An 18661-nucleotide genomic window follows, 5' to 3' on the forward strand; every position below is an offset into this window, starting at 1 on the left:
ATTAATGCTCGTTGTTCATTTCAACTAAGCACTTAGACTTTTCTTTAAACTGATAGCCATACAAGTACAAGCACATAGAAGCACACGTATTTGAATGCCAAATCTACTGCATAACCAGAATAGTAATATCTAGGGAGTCCTTTGCTTGTAGAGAATATCACTGTATTCACAATGCCTTCTTTCTTTCTCCCAACATGTTTATGGAAGTAAATGCTTGGTGTAACCAATACCAATAGTGAACAGGAGACATCTAAAAGAACAACTGTTAGGAAGAGGATGTGGAAAGAGCCAGGCATTGTTGTGAATTGTGTAAGGCAACCAACTTTCTTGCTTGTGTCTATTTAGAAATTGTGACTTGAACAATTCACTTCTCTACAAGATAAGAACATGGACTATAGGATTCTTAAGGAAGGTTCTTTCCCAGGCTGACATTCCTAGGACTAATTCAAACATTTTATCACCCCTCATTTCTCCTCTCATAATCACTGACAGCTGGCTTCAGTTGCTTCATCCTCATAGAAGTAAAATTTGCCCAAATGTTGAGGACATTGTTATTTTTCTTATGCTAAAGATCACTGTGATAGAGAGCACAATGCCAGGGCTTATTGCTCTCATCAAAAACCGTACAGCTTTTTAAACATGATATAGGCTGAGTATTAGGATAAGTCAATTTCTTTCCTACCATATTATTAATATATGTCAAAACTCCCTACAAAGGGAACTTTTAACAAGTGATCATTAGCAATAAGAATAAGATTATTATTTTTTCTTTCTCAGACTTTTTTTTTTCAGTCGAAAGAGTTTTATTTCAGAGCATAGCTTATAGATAATACGAATGTGTAGGTTTTGCACAAAGTGGTTTGCTTGCTCTTATTTGCATATGGCTGAGCCTAGGAGTGATTTTCAATGCCAAGTAGAACTCAATTTCAAAGAAGCCTCAAGAACTGTTAAGTCTACAGCCATGCTATCCTGAACAAGCTGGATCCCATCTGATCTTGGAATCTAAGCAGGATTGGGCTTGGTTAGTACTTGAATGAGAGACCACCTAGGAAGACCAGGTGCTGTAGGGGTAAAAATAAAAAAATAAAGGATTGTAAACTGACAAGGTCCTTGTAATCTCTGACCTTGCCTAAAAAAAAAAAAAAAAAAAAAAAGAACTCAGTTAAGCCCATCTCAGTTTCCTAATAATAAAAGTCAATGAACGATAGCCACACCTTTTTTATCCACACCAGCATGCATCATCGTTGGTATCATCCATTATTAAAATAAGGGCTGTAACACTGGGCTAATAGTGGGTCATAGCATCTTGCTCATGTGAAAAAATCAGCCCCAACGTAAGAGTGTTTCATGGTGATGACCCCATGACTTTAAAAGTTATATTTTTATTGACGATGAGGTGAGAGCTAGAGAAACTATGTAGTTAAAAAAAAAAAAAAAAGGAAAGTAACCAAAGTTCTATTTTTGACTTTTCTGCCACTGACTCATAGTATTAACTTGAACCAGTCACCTATCCACAAAAGAGGCTTAGTTAATAGAGGAGAAAGTGAGAAAATGCTTCAGCTTCCTTATTTGAATGTTGGAGACCTGCTGAGATCACTTATATAAATATTTCTCTTTGAGCTCCCTAGAAGACAGGAACTTTATAAATATTTAGTATAATTGTTGCACTTTAGGTACGAGTAGACAGAATATTATGATACTCCCATATTTATGTAAGAAGTAACTTATTTGACAATCCTAGTTCATACCAAGGGACTTTGCATTGGCTTGTTACTGTCTGCTGGGCTTTCTTTTTTTCCCTTCCTCCCCTTTCAGTTGACTAATGTGGAGATATAAATAAACCAAGGTGAGGAAGCTCAGCATGGATGCAGTCACAATGGCTGATCCCAAGCTGTGTATCAGATTGGGTGAAGATTCAAAATAAACATTACATTTAAAATTCCTGATTGAAAAGTGTGAGAAAATGATTCATTTTAGGAATGAGTAATTTCGTTGAATGTTCTGAACTTAAGTAAAATCTCACTGAATAGTTTTGTCTATTCTGTTTGTTTTTTGGATACATGTGGAGAGAAGAAATCTATAAAAATATGATTGTAACTGGCATGTTTAAAGTCGCTTTGTTTATTTCAAGTGGAGTCTTACAAAATTAATTCACCTGTTTCTTTGCAAATTCTTGTCCAACAGGCTGTTCCTCCAAGGCTTTGTTGGAACTAGGTTCTGGAATGATGTTCTTACTGTGCAATCAAGGGTTATTTTTGGATGATGGAATTTCAGGTGATTTTTTATTTTCTTATTCATACTTTTTTTTTTTGCAGTTCATGACCTTTTTCTTTTTTTTTTTCCTGACCTTTTTCTTTAAATAAGGAGCAAGTAGTTTTACAAAAACAATAGTTTTTTTAAAATAAATGTGAAACCCCTTACCACTGATTTTACTCTTCTCTCTGCCATATATCCTAAGCTTTTAATGGATCTATGCTTTCTTCCTTCTTTCCTTACAGGTTTAGGACAAGCAGTTACATATTAATTAATTTTCAAAGTTGTTTTTGATCTGGAGAACTCAGGCAGCTTATGAAGCACACTTAGATAAAATTTTCTCTTTTGTCTTCATTTACTGTGGTAATTCAAACCAAAGCAGAGTTGGTCTCTTGACTATGAATTGTGCTAATAATATTCTGTTTGCTGACCTAATCTCAAGATGGTTCAATAATTTTAATATTTCTTTGTACTCAAGGTGCTTTAGATGCAACAGCAGTCATAGACAAATACAAGACAATAACTTCACACACGACGATCTGATATTACTTAAAGAAATAGTAAAAACCATTATGACTTTCTCTTTTGTATACTCATGTGTTGTCTTCTAGCATTGTTTTTACCTTAATACAAATGTAGAGCATAACATTCAAGCATCCTGGGGGCCAAGCTTTCCCCCCATAGTCCACTTTGTTAAGAGGATGCTTCCAGGAATATCTAGAAATATATTTTTTCTTCCTACAAATAGTTATTAAGCCCCTATTTCATGCTTGCCCATATTCTAGGCAATGGGGTTAAAACAAGGAACCAGAAGTGGTTCCTGACTTAACGAGGATGCTGGAGGAAAATAAGCATATAAACAGTGTTAGAGGTGCCATCACTGAAGTGTTAGGGGATGCCATAATGAGGTCTACACAAAACATTCCACTGGCACCACCATGAAGTGGTCAATGCAGTACGACTGAAGTGTGGGAAGGAGGATCAGGAAATATTTCAAAGAATAGAGGGGGAAAAGGGCAATCTTGGCAGAATGTGCAATCTGAAAAGGTGCAGTGATGTGAAACAGCAGGGCTCTCTTTCAAGGATTCTCCAGATGTCATGTGTCTAGAGGGCAATGAGTGAATGACATAAGAGTGATGGAAGGTGAAGTTAGAAGAGTAAACGAGGGTTAGATTCTAGACGTAAATTTGAGACTGGTATAATGAACCCAGGAAGCAGACATACCATGTGTTCCATGCTCCTCTCTGCCAGGAAGGAGCTCACAAAACAGGAAGTTTGCCTTTGAGCACTATGGAGTAACTTAACTCCTCTGAAATCCTGCCCAGTATGATGAGTGTGCCTCACATGGCTCTGAGAACCACTGCTCTTGGTCTCCATGCCCACCATTTTGTGTTTCTCCATATTCTCCTTCTCTTCATGGCTGGAGCCAGCAGCAGTAGCCAAGCCCCTCCTACCTATAGAAACTCAGTTCTAAGGTTGCGGCTCTTAGGTTGCTGCTGCCTTGATGCCTGCCCAGGGGGCCCTGTGTCTGCTGATAGTTCATACTCTTAATGCCTCAGTTCTTTAAAGGCTTCACAGGCGCTCTTATTTCTTGCCCTATCGAAAAGCTTACAAATCACTCTTCTCTGATGTTGGCCTAAAACTGTGGGGCCCCATCTCCTTTCTCTTTGAGATGAGTCTCTTCCTAGGTAACTCCTTGAAATCCCTGGTAAGTAGATTTACTAATGATTGCCTTCCAGACACAGATATGCTTGAATCTTTGGGAGAACACAGTTTGGATGCATACTGGTAACTTTGGAAAAGTTATGGGACAAGAAATGGGAAAACAGGAGCAAGAAAAAACAGGCTGAAACATGACTTAGAAGAGAGAAAATAAGTGTAAGTGGCTTATGTGGAGCTTCTGAATCCAGAGTAAAGAGTAAATATTTGTAGTATTCTTCTTATCCATATTTTTTCATCTACCCTCTCTTATTTTTCTATTTTTTATTGTTTGTATTTTTGTAAGCCACCTTAAAACTTGTTTTTGAAACGTGGTAGAGCATAAATAAATAAAGAAAGAAAGAAGGTAATTTACAGTTGTCACACTGAGTAATTAATTAGTCTTCTGAAGGCAGGAGTGATGTGGTCCATGGAGAGACAAAAACACTTTTTGACATGACTATGGCCAGAACTTAAATAGCAGGAAAAGAGGATTTCAAATTAAAATCTAATTCCCAAATGGTGTTTCAACCCTGACCTACTTAACTGATGGCAGAGTAGTTTGGCAGAATTTGTCCCCTCAAAACCAGACCAAACCAAACCAAATCCAGGCGGAAGACAAGCATCAGGACGCTGACTCCTGAGGTCAGGAACAAGACTGCTCCATACCTGAGGCCTCAGCAGGGTAAAGGGGTGAGAGAAATGCGTTGGAGGTGAACCGTGTCCCTCCATGGGGTAAGATCATCGCCGGGTGCCACGGCTCCTGAAAATCAACAGCAACGGATAAGAAAGATGTTAAACAGTTACTCTGGACCGGACTTTCCCTATCCCAAACCCAGAATTATTCCTTTTGCACACTCAACTCCTCCTCTCCTTAGCTAGGCTAAACTTGCTCTCTCTCATCAACTCTCATTCGTTCCACAGGGAGCAGGGACCCCCCCCTCCCCCCGCCCCCATTTCTTCAGCACTTCTCCACGCCCTCCTTGCAGTTGCTCTCTCCTTCCTCCTGTTCTCTTTGCCTCCGGTCCCCTTTGCTCGCCTTCTGCCTCCTTCTCCCTCTCCTTTCAGGACTCCCCTCGCTTCCTTTCCCACCGAACCTAGAACTTGGGGACCAGTCGGGGGAGCGGGGCGGCAGGTGGCTCCGCGGGAAAGGCGGGACAGGGCGAGAGCGAGACAGGACCCGGGCCCAACGGGACACGGCGGGAGAGCCCCTCCCGGCAGGCGGCGGGCCCAGGGGCGGGCCCAGGCTCCCGCTTGCACCGCCGCCCCTCGTGGCTCCTCCTAGCTCCGCCAGTCGGCGGGAGCCCAGGTGCCTGCGGTTAGGAGGCGCAGAGGATGTGTTGCTGGCCGCTGCTCGTGCTGTGGGCGCTGCTCCCCCGCGCGACGGCGGGGGACTCGGGCCGGACCTTCCCGCACCGCACCGTCCTGGACGCGGAGGGCAAGTACTGGCTGAGCTGGGGCCCGCGGGACAGCCGGCTCGCCTTCCGCCTCGAGGTGCGCACAGCCGGCTACGTGGGCTTCGGCTTCTCGCCCACCGGGGCCATGGCCGCGGCAGACATCGTCGTGGGCGGGGTGGCCCAAGGGCGACCCTACCTCCAGGTAAGCGCGTCCACTCCCGGAGTCCGTCCCGCCAAGCCCGGTCCTGTCCCAAGCCCGGTCCCGTCCCGACCCCGGAGCACGCGCGGGTCACGGCCACCTGGAGCCACCGCCTCTCTCTGTGGCGGAGGCTGGACGACGCAGCCCCGCGCATCCCCTCGCACGTTCCCCCTTGCCGTCCGGCACCCCTACCGCCCCGGAGCCCCTGCAACCCCGGAGCGCAAGCTCCAGCCGTGCAGCTTCCCGCCTCCGCTGTCCAGCTCCGAGTTTTCGCCCCGGGAGACTTAGCACGAGTGACTCCAGGAAGTTTTCAGTCTCAGAATACTTTCCCATCACTAGCGCCGCACTTACTAGACCCCCACATACACACCTGCAGCGCATCACCCTTCATTCCTAAAGGGACAGTAGGGGGGACCCCGCCTTTGGGGACCTAACGGACAACTCTCAGAGTTGGAGGGGCCAGAGAGCTTTAGCACTTTGCTGTCTTGCAGCCCGGGGTTGAAGGTCTCAGAACTACAAATCCTAACTATTTGGGAGCCCCTGAGAGCGGGGCTGGTGTCACCTACCTCTTCAGAGTGATGAATGAAAGTCCCCCAAAATTGTTTTAGTATATTTGTTATTCTGAGAGGCTTAGCAGGCTGCGTTTAAAGATTTGCAAAACCTGAAGCCCCAGGCAAACCCCCCTAGGAAGTAGCAAAATTTCTCACTTATTTTAATAGCTAACTAAGCTAATTTGACAGCTGGCGATTTGCTTTGGAAGAGGAGTATAGACATTGCCGGTTCATAGAAGTCTTCATGAATAGGAAAAAAAAAAAAAAATGCGAGATGACCAGAGCGAAGAGGTAGTTAGATTTTCTGGACATCTTTGTTTTTTTGATCTTGACTGATATTTGGACACTTTTCCACGATGACATAAAATAACATCAAAGTAAATATACACCCTTTGTTACTTATCAGAGTTCATCCAAAGATACAAGCCCTTTCATCTTGATACAGGTTCTGGCATTGTGTTAGGCTTTGATAATATTAAAATCAATGTACCTGACAGATTTCAGAGTACATTTCTCAGTAATTTTATTCCTGGCTTCTAAGTTTGGGGTCTGCAACATTCTGTCTGAGATACCATCAAACTTGAACCTTAATTCTGGCACAGAGCTATTAACTTTGGCTAGAAATAAAAATAAATAAAAAAAAATGACAGCAATAAAAACTTCAAAACCAAGCTGTTGTCCTTTTTTTTTTTTTTTTTTTTTTTTGGTAAATTAATCTTTCTCTCCCCAAATAAGTACTCTACAATTCCAATAAAATAAAGTTTTATGAGGATTACACTCTGCATAAATTTTCTCCTGCTGCAGCATCTCAGACATTAAATTTGGAAACCAAAATGTGACCCCAAACACAGGCCTCACTAGCTGAATAACAGGTCTCTTGTGATATGAAGTAGACAATACCTTGTATAAATACCTATTTGAGTCAAATCTTTTTGTTTGCTTTTAGGGTTGGGAGGGTAATAGACCCCTTAACTGTCCTTGCCTGTTTTGTTGAAGGAGGCATGGGAAATCTTACTAAGTTAATATCAGAAAACAAGATATGCTATCAAAGATAACAATATTGTTTTTCCCAAAAGAGTAGCATTTTTAGAAAACCCACCCAAACTGATATCAAATGAAAAGCCAAGGGCAGAATCTTGTTTCAACATGCCGTCGTGGACCCACCACAAATATCGATTTTGTTAAACTAAAGAGTGTTTTTATACTGCTGATGGTTCTTTATAATTATATAAAGTAGCTATATAAAATTACATAAGTATTAACTGAGTGCTCTTTAGATTGATTTTGAACCATAGAACTTTTCTTAAAGTAACTAGCGAATACACATTGCTATGAGATAAACCTTAAAATGGACACTTTCCCAATATTTAATGAGCAAGAAATAGGATTTTTCCTATTTTTATACCTAAGGAAATAAAATTCTTATTTTCATATGTAAAGATAATCATTTTCTTGGTTGACTGTCATCCTTTACAAGTCCATTTCCTTAAGCATCCCAATCACTTTAGGACATATAAAATACAATAAAATTATGCCAATCAGCTAAGTGCTAAAACCCTTTCTTAATAAACTCTAATAAAATTGAATACATCAAGACTTAAAAACACAAAGACTTGTATTAGTTCCAGCTGGTTCATCCATGCTGGGTGATTCCATTTTCCAAAACTTGAAATTGAATCTCCTCCCTAAAAACTTCATGCAGTGGTGTGATAAGGGTATTCTCAGCAACTGTACCAAAAGGTATATAATATTCTTAATCATTAATGATTCCATTAAAGGACTTTGGATTTGTGTAATTTTACTCCCAGAGAGAGAACAAACTACATGAAATGGTAAAACAAAAAGCATTGGCTTCTGGATCATCTTCGTATGTGTGGCAGCTGCTGACAGCTGGAGATGGCATTAGGTTGTATGATAACCGAAGTTGACATCTGTCATCTTCCCTTGTGGCTTTTCCCCATTATTTTATTACATTTCGTTCTTAAGTTTTAAAAATTCGACCTTTAGATATGTTTTATTCTTTTGTTATTTTTTTACTTTCATTTTTCTGATTATCTTAAACTCTTATTTTCAGTAGGATGCTAACTCTTGGATAACTAGGTAAGAATAAGTCCCAATCAACCAGGTAGAGAATTATTGGCTAAATAAATGTTACAAATCCAAATGCCTTAAGAGGTCAGGCAGCAGATGTCAGAGAGTGATGGTGCTCCAGTGGAACCAGCAGGATGTGATGCAACACAGAATAGAGGGGACTGAGGAAACCAGAGTTTTTGTGAGTGAATTACTATTCTGTGGGAATGCAAATCAAGTATTGTCAGATTTTCTAAGTTCCTTCCTTCCTTCCTTCCTTCCTTCCTTCCTTCCTTCCTTCCTTCCTTCCTTCCTTCCTTACTTTCTTTCTTTCTTTCTTTCCTTTTTTTCTTTCTTTTAAGACAAGATCAAAATTTAGATTGTGTGTGTTTAGGTAAAATCTTTAGCTTGCTAAATACTGGCCACAATTCAAATTTGTACAATGCACCATGTCGTGCACATATACACACATGGTTTCAGTTGAGATAGATCCCACGGATAACTTAATCTGGGACCAAGAGGGAAAAAACTAATGTTAATAAAGAATCAAGTCCAATTGTGAGAATCCATGAAAGGCAGAGAGATGGGTCCCATTTCTTTTCAGGCCAGGTTTATTTTGTGCCAAGAACATTTTGTACTGTGTCAGAGGGGACGTTGCCCATTGTTTTGGTTATCTATTGTTGTATAACAAACCACCCCAAAATATAGTGGCTTAATCTAAGGACAGCACTTTTTGCTCATAAATCTGCAATTTGAGCAAGGCTTAGTGGGGACAGATCTTCTCTGCTCCACTTGGTGTCAACTCCAAGGTGGGTGGTTGGAATCATCTGAAGTCCCTCTCACTCGTTTACCTGACTGGCAGTTAATGTTGGCTATTGGCTGAGACTTTAGCTAGTACTATGGTGGGAACATGGCCTCTCCGTGTAGCTGCTGGGATTCCTCACCAAGAGTGAATGTCCAGAGAAGCCCCAGTGGAAACTATATGGCCTTTTACAAGTTAGCCTTTGAGTCATATAGTGTGCCTTCTGCTATAGTCACAGTCCTACTGGATTCAAGAGGGACCACAGACTCCACCTCAGCATCGCATTGTGAGGAGATCCCATGGGAATATTAATGTGGCCATCTTTGCAAAATTCTATCACACCCATCCTTACTGACTTACCGTCTCCTTCCTAACACTACTTTTGAACTTTTGAGTACCTGTCTACCTGCATCCGCTCTCTTGACACTGCTGAGATGCAGAGGCAATGTTTACTCATTCACCTTTCTTTTCCTCTCTTTCTCTCTCTCTCTCCCCCTCTTTCTCTTTTTCTCTCTCACATACACACCATTCTTAAGAAGTTAGTGAAGAGTTGATAATTTCTCCATTGTCCTCCTATTTCCTATTCCCTCCATCCCACCCCACCAAGAGACTTGAACTTCCACAATCATGGTTGCCAATCACCCAGTGAGACTACCTCCAGAGGGCAGTGTGACATTTGCTTGTAGGAGTGAAAAATCAGATTTTGAGTTTCTTACCTCAAGGCAGTAGGCTTCCTATACCCAGAGAGGAGGCACTATGTGAATTTGCCCTGCCCATTGTGTAACCCTCTAACCTTGTCTGGAGTTATTTCCTCAAATGATGTATAACCAAGTATGATTAGAATGAAAAGGGAACGAGAAATGTGGTTGAGAAGTGAAGCCTGTCTCAGTGTACTCTACCAGAGGAATTGTTCTGGAGTAGCTTACACCTGTGGAAACGTCCCCCGCAGGATGTTGTTGAGCTCAGTTTCTACACTGTCTTTCACAGACTTGCCAGGGGTGGGAGTGGGAAGCAGTCTTTCCTTTCGCATTGGCTTTTGAAAACCTCACTATTTTGTCTCAACGAATTAACTCAACGTTCACTTCCCTGATGGATTCGTGTCCTTTCCTTGTACTTTGCCCCTTTTTGACACAGAGTAATCCCACCCCCACCCGAGCCACTTAGCGACTGTGAGTCCTCATTTGAGTCAAGTGAACCGGGTTGATGAATGCCCAGTTTGTGTGAGTTAGAGAAGAGGGCAGCATTGTCGGACGTGCTGTTGAATTTGCACAAAAATTGATTCACTCTTCCTTTGGGGGTATAAATCACTAGTGAATGGAGGCCGAAACATGTGTCATCATTTGTTACAGTCTTGCTTGTTGGCTGTCTCTTAAACTGAAGTCTTTCTGTGATGAGAAGTAAGTCTTCAGCAGCAGGGTAATTGCTGCCGGGCTGCTCGCTGAGGAAGTGCTTGGAACTGATTTGAAATCACAGAAAACAGTCAGCATTCTTTGTGGTTAACGATGTGCTTCTTTTAAGTGCACCCCAGCCAACGGCAACAAAGAAATGTTTGGAAAGCAAATTGAAAAGCTGTAAGGGAAAGATGACGAGAGTATGCAACCCTGACATAGCTCAGCTGGGGCTTTGTTAAGAGATACTTAGAGGTCTTTGGATTATGCACCCCCAATATCCAGATGACACGGGGACCTCCCCAAGCTTCATGCTTTATGTGTTAGTAATACAGACACATGGCCAGTGTAATGCTCAACAAGGATGATAGCCTTCAGTGTGAGGTTCTTCCTGTCAGAGCAGATGATTTAATAGTGCCAGCCTGAGGAAACAGGCAGACCTAAGAGCCAAGAGAATGATGCACCTGAATTGACCAGCAAAGTTCAAGTCTTCAGGGAACCAACGGCATGTTTCTGGATTCTCGAAAGGAGAGGCAAGAGTCCACTTCAAAGAAAGTGAATGGTGGTTTATTGATTCATCATTTGTAATAGAGCCCTATTAAAATAAAGTTGCTGGCGAAAGGAATGAATTCATTATACATCATCATATTTCTGGAAATGTTTGATCCATATGTTAAAAAAATCAGTGCATATAGATGCCTCACAATACTGTTTATTTTAACTTTTAAAGCATAACCAATATACAACTTTTAAACAGAAACATTTCTCCAGAAAGCTTCTTCCAAATCCATGTCTTCTTAACTTGTTAAATTCTGGAGTAGACAAAATATAAAAACTGCTCATGAGCCAACATATAACACATAAGCAGAAAATACTGCAAAAATTATTTCAGATGAATAATTTTGTTAACTGAGATTGTAGATCTGATTGCTACACGAATAATAGATGAGATCTTTCTTAGTCATCTTACATAGCCAAAATTTATGAGAAAATCTTTAAACAATTCTTCCTTTTACAGGTTAAATGTTGTTTTGTGTATTTACTTGCTGCTTTTTAAGAGCTTAGAGCTTGGGGTGTCAAATCTCCTGACACCCCACCCTTTTTTTGAAGGTGAGGAAACTAAGGAAACTAAGCCTTAGGTAGCTATTAAATAAATGGCTTGTTGGAGATGAGCAGCCTGGATTTATCGCCTCTCAGTTCTAGTTTGATGTCCTTTCTTCTCCTGTAAGCAAGCTGTAGCTTACAAAAAACATTCCAATTTTCTTCCTTAATAGCGAAGGACCATGTATGATAAAATACATTTTTAAATGGATTAATAAAATCATAGTTTTTTTTACTGTTTTTGTTTCACTATAAATGTCATAGATACATATTTCTATGATATGATTTTTTCATTCATTCAGTTCTAAATATATGCCTTACATTATTGTAAGTCCTTAAAGTGTGTTATCTCATGTAATTCTCACAATAGCCTCAGGATGTCAACATCTTATTTCTCCCATTTTGTACATATGTAAACCTGAGGCTCTAGATGACACAGCATAAGGATTATTTATGACTTTTACATGACTGTTTCAGTAAAGTACTCACCTATAGACAGAGAATGTTGGAATGTTCATTCATTCATTCCATCAATATTTATTGAATATTTATTGAACATTTCTATATGCGGGAGACATAGCATTGAGTGAGATGAAATCAGTGGTATATTGGAGCTCACACTTTGGTTGAGAGTGGGGATAAACAAATAATAAGCAAGAAAAATATCAAAGTGATGAGTACTATGCAGAGAATTACAATTGATGTGAAAGGGGCTGCGTGGCTATTTCAGATTAGGATGCTTATAATCAAAACATGAAGGAAAACGAGTGTCCCAAGTTTTAAAGGTTGTTTTCAAGATTAACCATAGTGTTTACAATTCAAAATATTATATACTATGAAGAAGATTATCTGGCATGGGCATCAAAGAACTCAGTAGACCTTGAATATAGGAAACTGCCTACCTGGAGGAAATTTAATTAATGCTTTTTCAAATGTGTCTGAACCGCGTGAGCTCTCTCTTCTGTTTCTGTGGCATTGTTACACAGATGTTTAGTAAGCTCAACTAGAGTCTTTCAAGCTTTGATCTAGAGAGTTGGTGATTTTATAGAAGTTTCTTCTTTAATACTAGGTGTGAATGTTTTTATCTTGTACCCTGTATTCTTTCTCATCTTCAATAATATTGGAGAGCCAAAGCACTTTGAGAAGCTAGATCAACAAAACCACATGTGTCTGGGGAAGATTTCCATCTTTTAAGCAATTTTTAAAGTAAAACTTTGAAATCTCGGTTTCTCAGATGAAACTAAGCTGCTGTCTTCCCTCCCAACTCCAGGAAAGTTCATGCGCTGAAGCCCACTCAAACAAGGAAACTCATGGTGAATGAAGCCATAGAGCTGCTAGGCTTCCTGTTACTTTGGACAACTTTGGGCAAGGCCAGGATAGATTCTTGCTATGGCAGATTGCAGTCTAATGATGGGCAGGCAGAGTTAATAGAGAACTGAGAACCTGGAAAGATATGTTCTATGTCAGAAGTTCCCACATTTGTCCGCACATTAGAACACTTGGAAATCTTTAAAAATGTCCAATGTCCAGAAAATCCCTTCCCTCTCTTATAACAATTAAATCACAATCCCTGGGGGTGGGGTGAGGGTGATACATTTTTCAGTTTCCCTGGTGATTTTAATGTACAGACAAGTTCGGCAGCTACTGACCTTATGTGGTCAAGCTCTTTGATAGGAAAAGGTGACTCCCTCCTGGCCAATGGAGAGAAGCTTGGAAGATTCCAGGCATAGGGCATAGGGATGCAAAGCAGGATTCCATGCAAAACAATTCAGAGGGACTATTTGATGTTTGACTCAAGGGCTAGTGTATAATTAGGCATTTACAATTATTTCGTAAAGCAAAAATAAATTGAGTTTTCCTGCAATGGAAAGTTGAACAGATTAATTGATAATTCTAAGTATTTTCTCAAACGTACATGCCAAAACAAGAGCAACAGTGGAAGAACTGTGGGTAGTGGTGTATTTCAAAATATGCTGAACCAGAAATCTCTCTCCTCCTCCTAGCACTCTACCATTCCTACACACCTTTTGTCAGTTAATACTAGCTGCTGTATTGCTAAGCAACAGGAATATCTGCCCACACAGAGTCTAAAATATATGTTCTATATGGTCATAGGACATCAAAGGAACATTAATAAATGAAAGTGCCAGATAATTCGCAACCCGCATTTAAGCCAAGAAAAGTGTTCTGTTCTAAAATCTTTTAGTAGAATTAATAATAACAAAATGGACTCCCTTTGTATTTGGAAAAATTCTCGGGTGTCTTTCCAGGTATATAAATACATAGCCTTTCCTCTTCCTCCTCCATTCTCCAAGGTTACTAATAAGCAGTGAAAAGCCCTAAAGCTATGGTGGCAGAAAGGAAAAGGAGGAAAAGTAGCAGAAGTGGTAGATAATTAGTATTTTTTTTTTAGGGTAGGGATAGGACATTTACAAGTTGATGGCTGTGTCGGTGCTGCCACATCTGAGATACCAAGAGCAATTCCATGTGCTTGGCAGGTCCACAAGAAATATCTGCCGGACAACTGCTGAGCAGTTAAACACAGGAAGTCCTGGTGCAAATCTCAGCACTGCTTGCTACTTATTCGTTGTGTCACCTTTGGCAAATTCCTTAACCTCACTAAGCGACATTTACAAAAAAGGGAATCATGATATCTAATGCATATTTTTTTTTGTTTTGTGTTTTTTTAAACTTGACTCTCTGGCTCTTGTTATTTATTCATTTTTGTTTGTTTGTTTGTTAAACTATAGTTGACATACAATATTATATTAGTTTCAGGTGTACAACATAGTGATTCAACATTTATATACCTTATAATGTGATCACCATAGGTCTAGTAACCATCTATCACCAAAGTTATTACAATAAATTGACTGTATTCCCTGTGCTATTCCAGCTGTAAAATAAGCAAGTCTTGGGGAGGTAATGTAATGTAATGCATGGGTTTTTGTGAGGAATAAATGAAATATAAATAAATGGGCCTGTAAAACTCTTAGCAGAGTATGTGGCATATTAATAGTACTCAGATGTTATTATAATGAATTAATCACTTAGTGAGATGTCTAAATTGTCCGATTACATAGAGACAAAGCTTTTCAACATTGGGAAAAGGTATCTGTTAAATGTATAGGTGGGAGAGATTGATGGAAATTTTTTGAGAAAATTTAAGGGCAAACTTTAAGCAACTGGTTTTGTGAACATTTTGCATCATTAATGACTAGAGGCTAGCGTGGTTTCAATAAACACATATACTGACAAGACGGCATTTTCTTTTGCATTTGATTTGCTGGATTGGTAGTTGGGGTATTAAATAAGTGGTGCATCTGAATGATAGTAAGTAATTAACAGGGTTTCTCATGATACCCTTATAGAAAATGGACTAATAAAGTTGAATTAATTATAATCATAGATATTTAAACAATAACACCCAAAATATATTGATAACAGACTGGCTACAGAATGAGGACTCGAAAGATAGTAATATCTTAAAATAATGAAACTAAAAGTTAAAAATTCACTGAGAATGCAAATAAAGTTAAATACTTGGTTAAAAAATTAGTTGTGTAAAACAAATGTGTAAATTTGGACCTAATTGAATTCATATGAAAAGATATGAATTAGTTTATTTTAAGCTCCAAAAAATGTGCTTGCTAAATGTACAACATTAGCCTGTAAACTCTATTGTTTTCATCAAAGGAAATAGTATTGACTTAGTACTCTACATAATGCTAATCATACCAGAAGATACATTCTAGAATAACATTTTTAAAGGATGTGTGTATGAACTGGAGAGGGCTAAAGGGGGATTACAGGATAGTTGAAATCTCTGGAAATTGGGGTACCTGAGTAATGGGAAACAGCTGGTAGGGTTTTATGTGGAGTAAGAACACTTAGAAAAGACATGATGATTGTCTTTGAAATAGTAGAAAGTCTTCCTCAACATGTATGGATTAGATGCTACCTATTAGGCTCCAGAAGGAAGAAAAAAGACCCAATTAATATACATTAAATGGTAGAAGATTTTAGCTTCATGTAAGACATATATTTCTGACCATGAGAGGTATTGAAATTGAGTGAGTTTCTTTGTGAGGTTGTAAGTTTATGAGCTTTGTCACTGGAAGTATTAAATACCGTGTGATCATCTCTTAAGAAATATTTGTGAGAGAAATCCTTCTTTGGTGGGATCTAAGATTAGATATCCTTCAGGTTGTCTTCCAGCTTGAGTGTGATGTTGCAAATACTTTACTCCACATTCATGCTTTTAAGTTATTCAAGAAATTAGTAGAAGAGAAGACATCAGCAACTGTGAAACTGTCTATGTTGTTTTTTAACCCGCCTCAAAAAGTTCTTTCTCTGTGAATAGGTGTGCACTGAACTGTTACAATGGTTATGAGAGTATTTCATCTCTTTCCCTACTATATATTTCAGTATATTTGAATTATTTAAGTGAATATATATTAGTTTTGAAATCTGAAAAAATAAAGAAAAAGAATGTTTTGTGACTTGTATATACTCAAAACAATAAGTTGGAGGGCTTCAAGAGCAAAGCTCAATGAGAAGTTTGTGAGTTTCTACAACGTGTTTGGTGCATTATTTTGATCTAAGAATAGTCTATTATTCTCTGTCTCTTGACCTTCCCACCTGGATGTCTAGGTAGGCGTCTCAAACTTAACCTCACTCACCCTCAGCCTACTTCTTTACCAGTCTCAGTCTCAGTAAATGACACCTTCTGGTAGCTCCAGTCAAAAATTAGGAGTCATCCTTGTTTCTTCTCCTTCCTTCAGCCCACATATAAAACCCATCTTCAGGTTCTGGTGACTCTTCTCTCCAAACTAAATCTAAAACCCACTCACTTCCCTTCAATTTTACTACCCCCACTCAATCTCGAACCACTAGACCGCTGTCTGTCTTCCCAACCACCATTCTTATTCTTTCTTTTCATCATTCTCTGCAGTGTAGCCATAGTAACACACACACACACACACACACACACAATTATGTCAGTCAGAATATGCCACTTGCTGCTTAAAGCTCAAATGACTTTTATATTAGCCTAATATTAAATTTGAATTCTCTATACTCACCTATAAGGTGTCACAATGTCTTGGGCCTCATCTGATCCCTAGCTTTTATTTGCATCATCAAACTGGGTAAACCCACCTCCACGCCAGGTCCTCTCCAATAGCCTCTCTGTCTTCCTGGAATCTACTTCTTCCACTTTTTTTTTGTAACTGGCTCCTAATTGTCGTTTATTTCTCAGAATAAATGTCATGGCCTCAGCAGTGACACTTCTGATCACTCAGTTGGAAGGTTTTCCAGTTCCTCTCTGTAATCTCTGATTTATTTTCCTATGAGCACTTATTATCTAAACATTTGGGGATATATTATCTATTTTTTTTTAATTTTCCTGCACTCCCCCATCCCCAACTAAACTATAAATTTCATTGTGGTGGGGACTTTGTCTACTATCTTGTACCCTCAGCCCTACTATAGGCACTGAGGAGTAGCAGTCACTCAATAAAATATGTGTTGGAAGAAAAGAGAGGAGAGAAGAAGGGACGAAGGAAGAAACGAACTTCCTCAAAATTTATTCCTCTCATAAACTGGTCATGGACAGTAAAGAGAAGTCTTGTAAAAACTTTTAAAAATTAAGATGACGGGGTAGGATGAAGGCAAAATAATATCTTATTTCAATGATGAGATCTGAAATTGTTTTTTCCATCGGTTATTGTTAAAGTCGAAATTTTAATTTTATGCTGTATCTCTGATAATTCTATAATAGAAAAGTATTACATTACAAGAAAACTAACATGAGATGATTGTGGGAGAAAATTCTGGATGTGAATTTTCATAAGGCAGCTCTCACAATACGCTCAGGAGGATCCCTCATTGGAACAGAAGCTAACAGGGTTCTTATTTTCTTGTCCTGGCAGCTATTTAATGGATCCATTATTATATTTAAAGTTTTGGTTTTATCTGAAGTGGTTTCTAGAAGGCAAATCCCTTCTGTTTTGACATTTCATTCAAATTTCTACGATTAGTGAAGAAATAACTTGTTAAAATCAGCTTATCTCAAATTCTGAATATTATGTTTATATAGTTCATTTATTCAGCTTTGTAATTTTTTTTAGGATCAAAGATTCTCTTTAACACAAAAATATTTATTATTTTACTATCAAATATTATTTAACTATCAAATATTATTTAACCACCATAACACTTATTATAGAAATTGATATAAAAAGCAGAAATGTTTGAAGGAACAAGGCTTTTGAGATTTAGAAAAAGAAAAACTACAAGCACCTGTTGAAGAAAATGATGACAGATGGTAACATTTTTCTCAAGGTTCCCCCTGCAGCTGTGCTTACATTCAGTTTTCCAGGCTGAACCGGGGTTTATTCATATCTTTTATTACACCCATAAGAGTTTTCTCTTTATCCCGTTTAACACAGCACCAGTCAAAGCTCTCTTCTGTTACAGAGATTTTATTCAAGAGAGAAAAAAGACTGACAATGAGTGAGAACCAATTTAACATCTGTGTAATCATGTTTTTTAACAAGAGGTCACAGCAATCTTGTAGATTATAAAAGCTAGCTTTTTTGGTATGTTATCTTAGTTTGAAAGTGACAATACTAGCGCCATCATGCTAAATGATAAATGCCAACTTCTGTTAATGCTGACTTACTTTTCTGTTGCCATACAGCGTTTTGAAAACTTAATGATATATTTCATAATTTTTTCAAAGCATAACATGTTCAAAACGAAAGATATCCTGCGAGAACATGTTTCAGGAGTAATATTTTTATGACACAACTGCAGACTAACTTTATTGTTTGAGTCTAATTAGCAACTCAGATTTTCAAGGCTAAGGTAATATTTTTTCTTTAAAAAAGTATAAACAAGCTAAATTCATGATTAATATAATCAACAATAAAAACAAAAAAAATCTCTCAGTGACAATTCACATTGAAGCTGATCTTAATGAAGATATTTGAGTTACAACGTAATTGAAATCCACACAAAGCCATTGATCTAGAAAAATATTACTTCCCATTTCACTTTACAGAACATTAAAACTGCATAAGTGCAAAGAACGACTTTTGTATATCAGCTTTTATACTTAATTAAAACATTTACATATTTTTATTCTTAAACTCTTACAAATCTCTACAGAAGCATGATTCTCCTAATCTTCCTCAACC

General features: G+C 38.8%; 1 protein-coding gene and 1 pseudogene across 1 annotated transcript in view; both read left to right on the forward strand.

The window, feature by feature from the left end:
* The first annotated feature begins 951 nt into the window (after positions 1–951).
* Positions 952–1070, forward strand: LOC111738813 (annotated as a pseudogene).
* Positions 1071–5180: 4110 nt separating this feature from the next.
* The window catches only part of MOXD1 (monooxygenase DBH like 1), an 82646-nt gene continuing 69165 nt past the window's right edge, over positions 5181–18661 (forward strand). Inside the window, exon 1 of the mRNA XM_011358699.1 lies at positions 5181–5550. Within this exon, the coding sequence (XP_011357001.1) occupies positions 5287–5550 (264 nt within the window). The 5' untranslated portion in view covers positions 5181–5286. The remainder of the gene's footprint in view (positions 5551–18661) is intronic.

Source organism: Pteropus vampyrus, unplaced genomic scaffold (genome assembly GCF_000151845.1).
Source record: "Pteropus vampyrus isolate Shadow unplaced genomic scaffold, Pvam_2.0 Scaffold43, whole genome shotgun sequence".
NCBI lineage: Eukaryota > Metazoa > Chordata > Mammalia > Chiroptera > Pteropodidae > Pteropus > Pteropus vampyrus.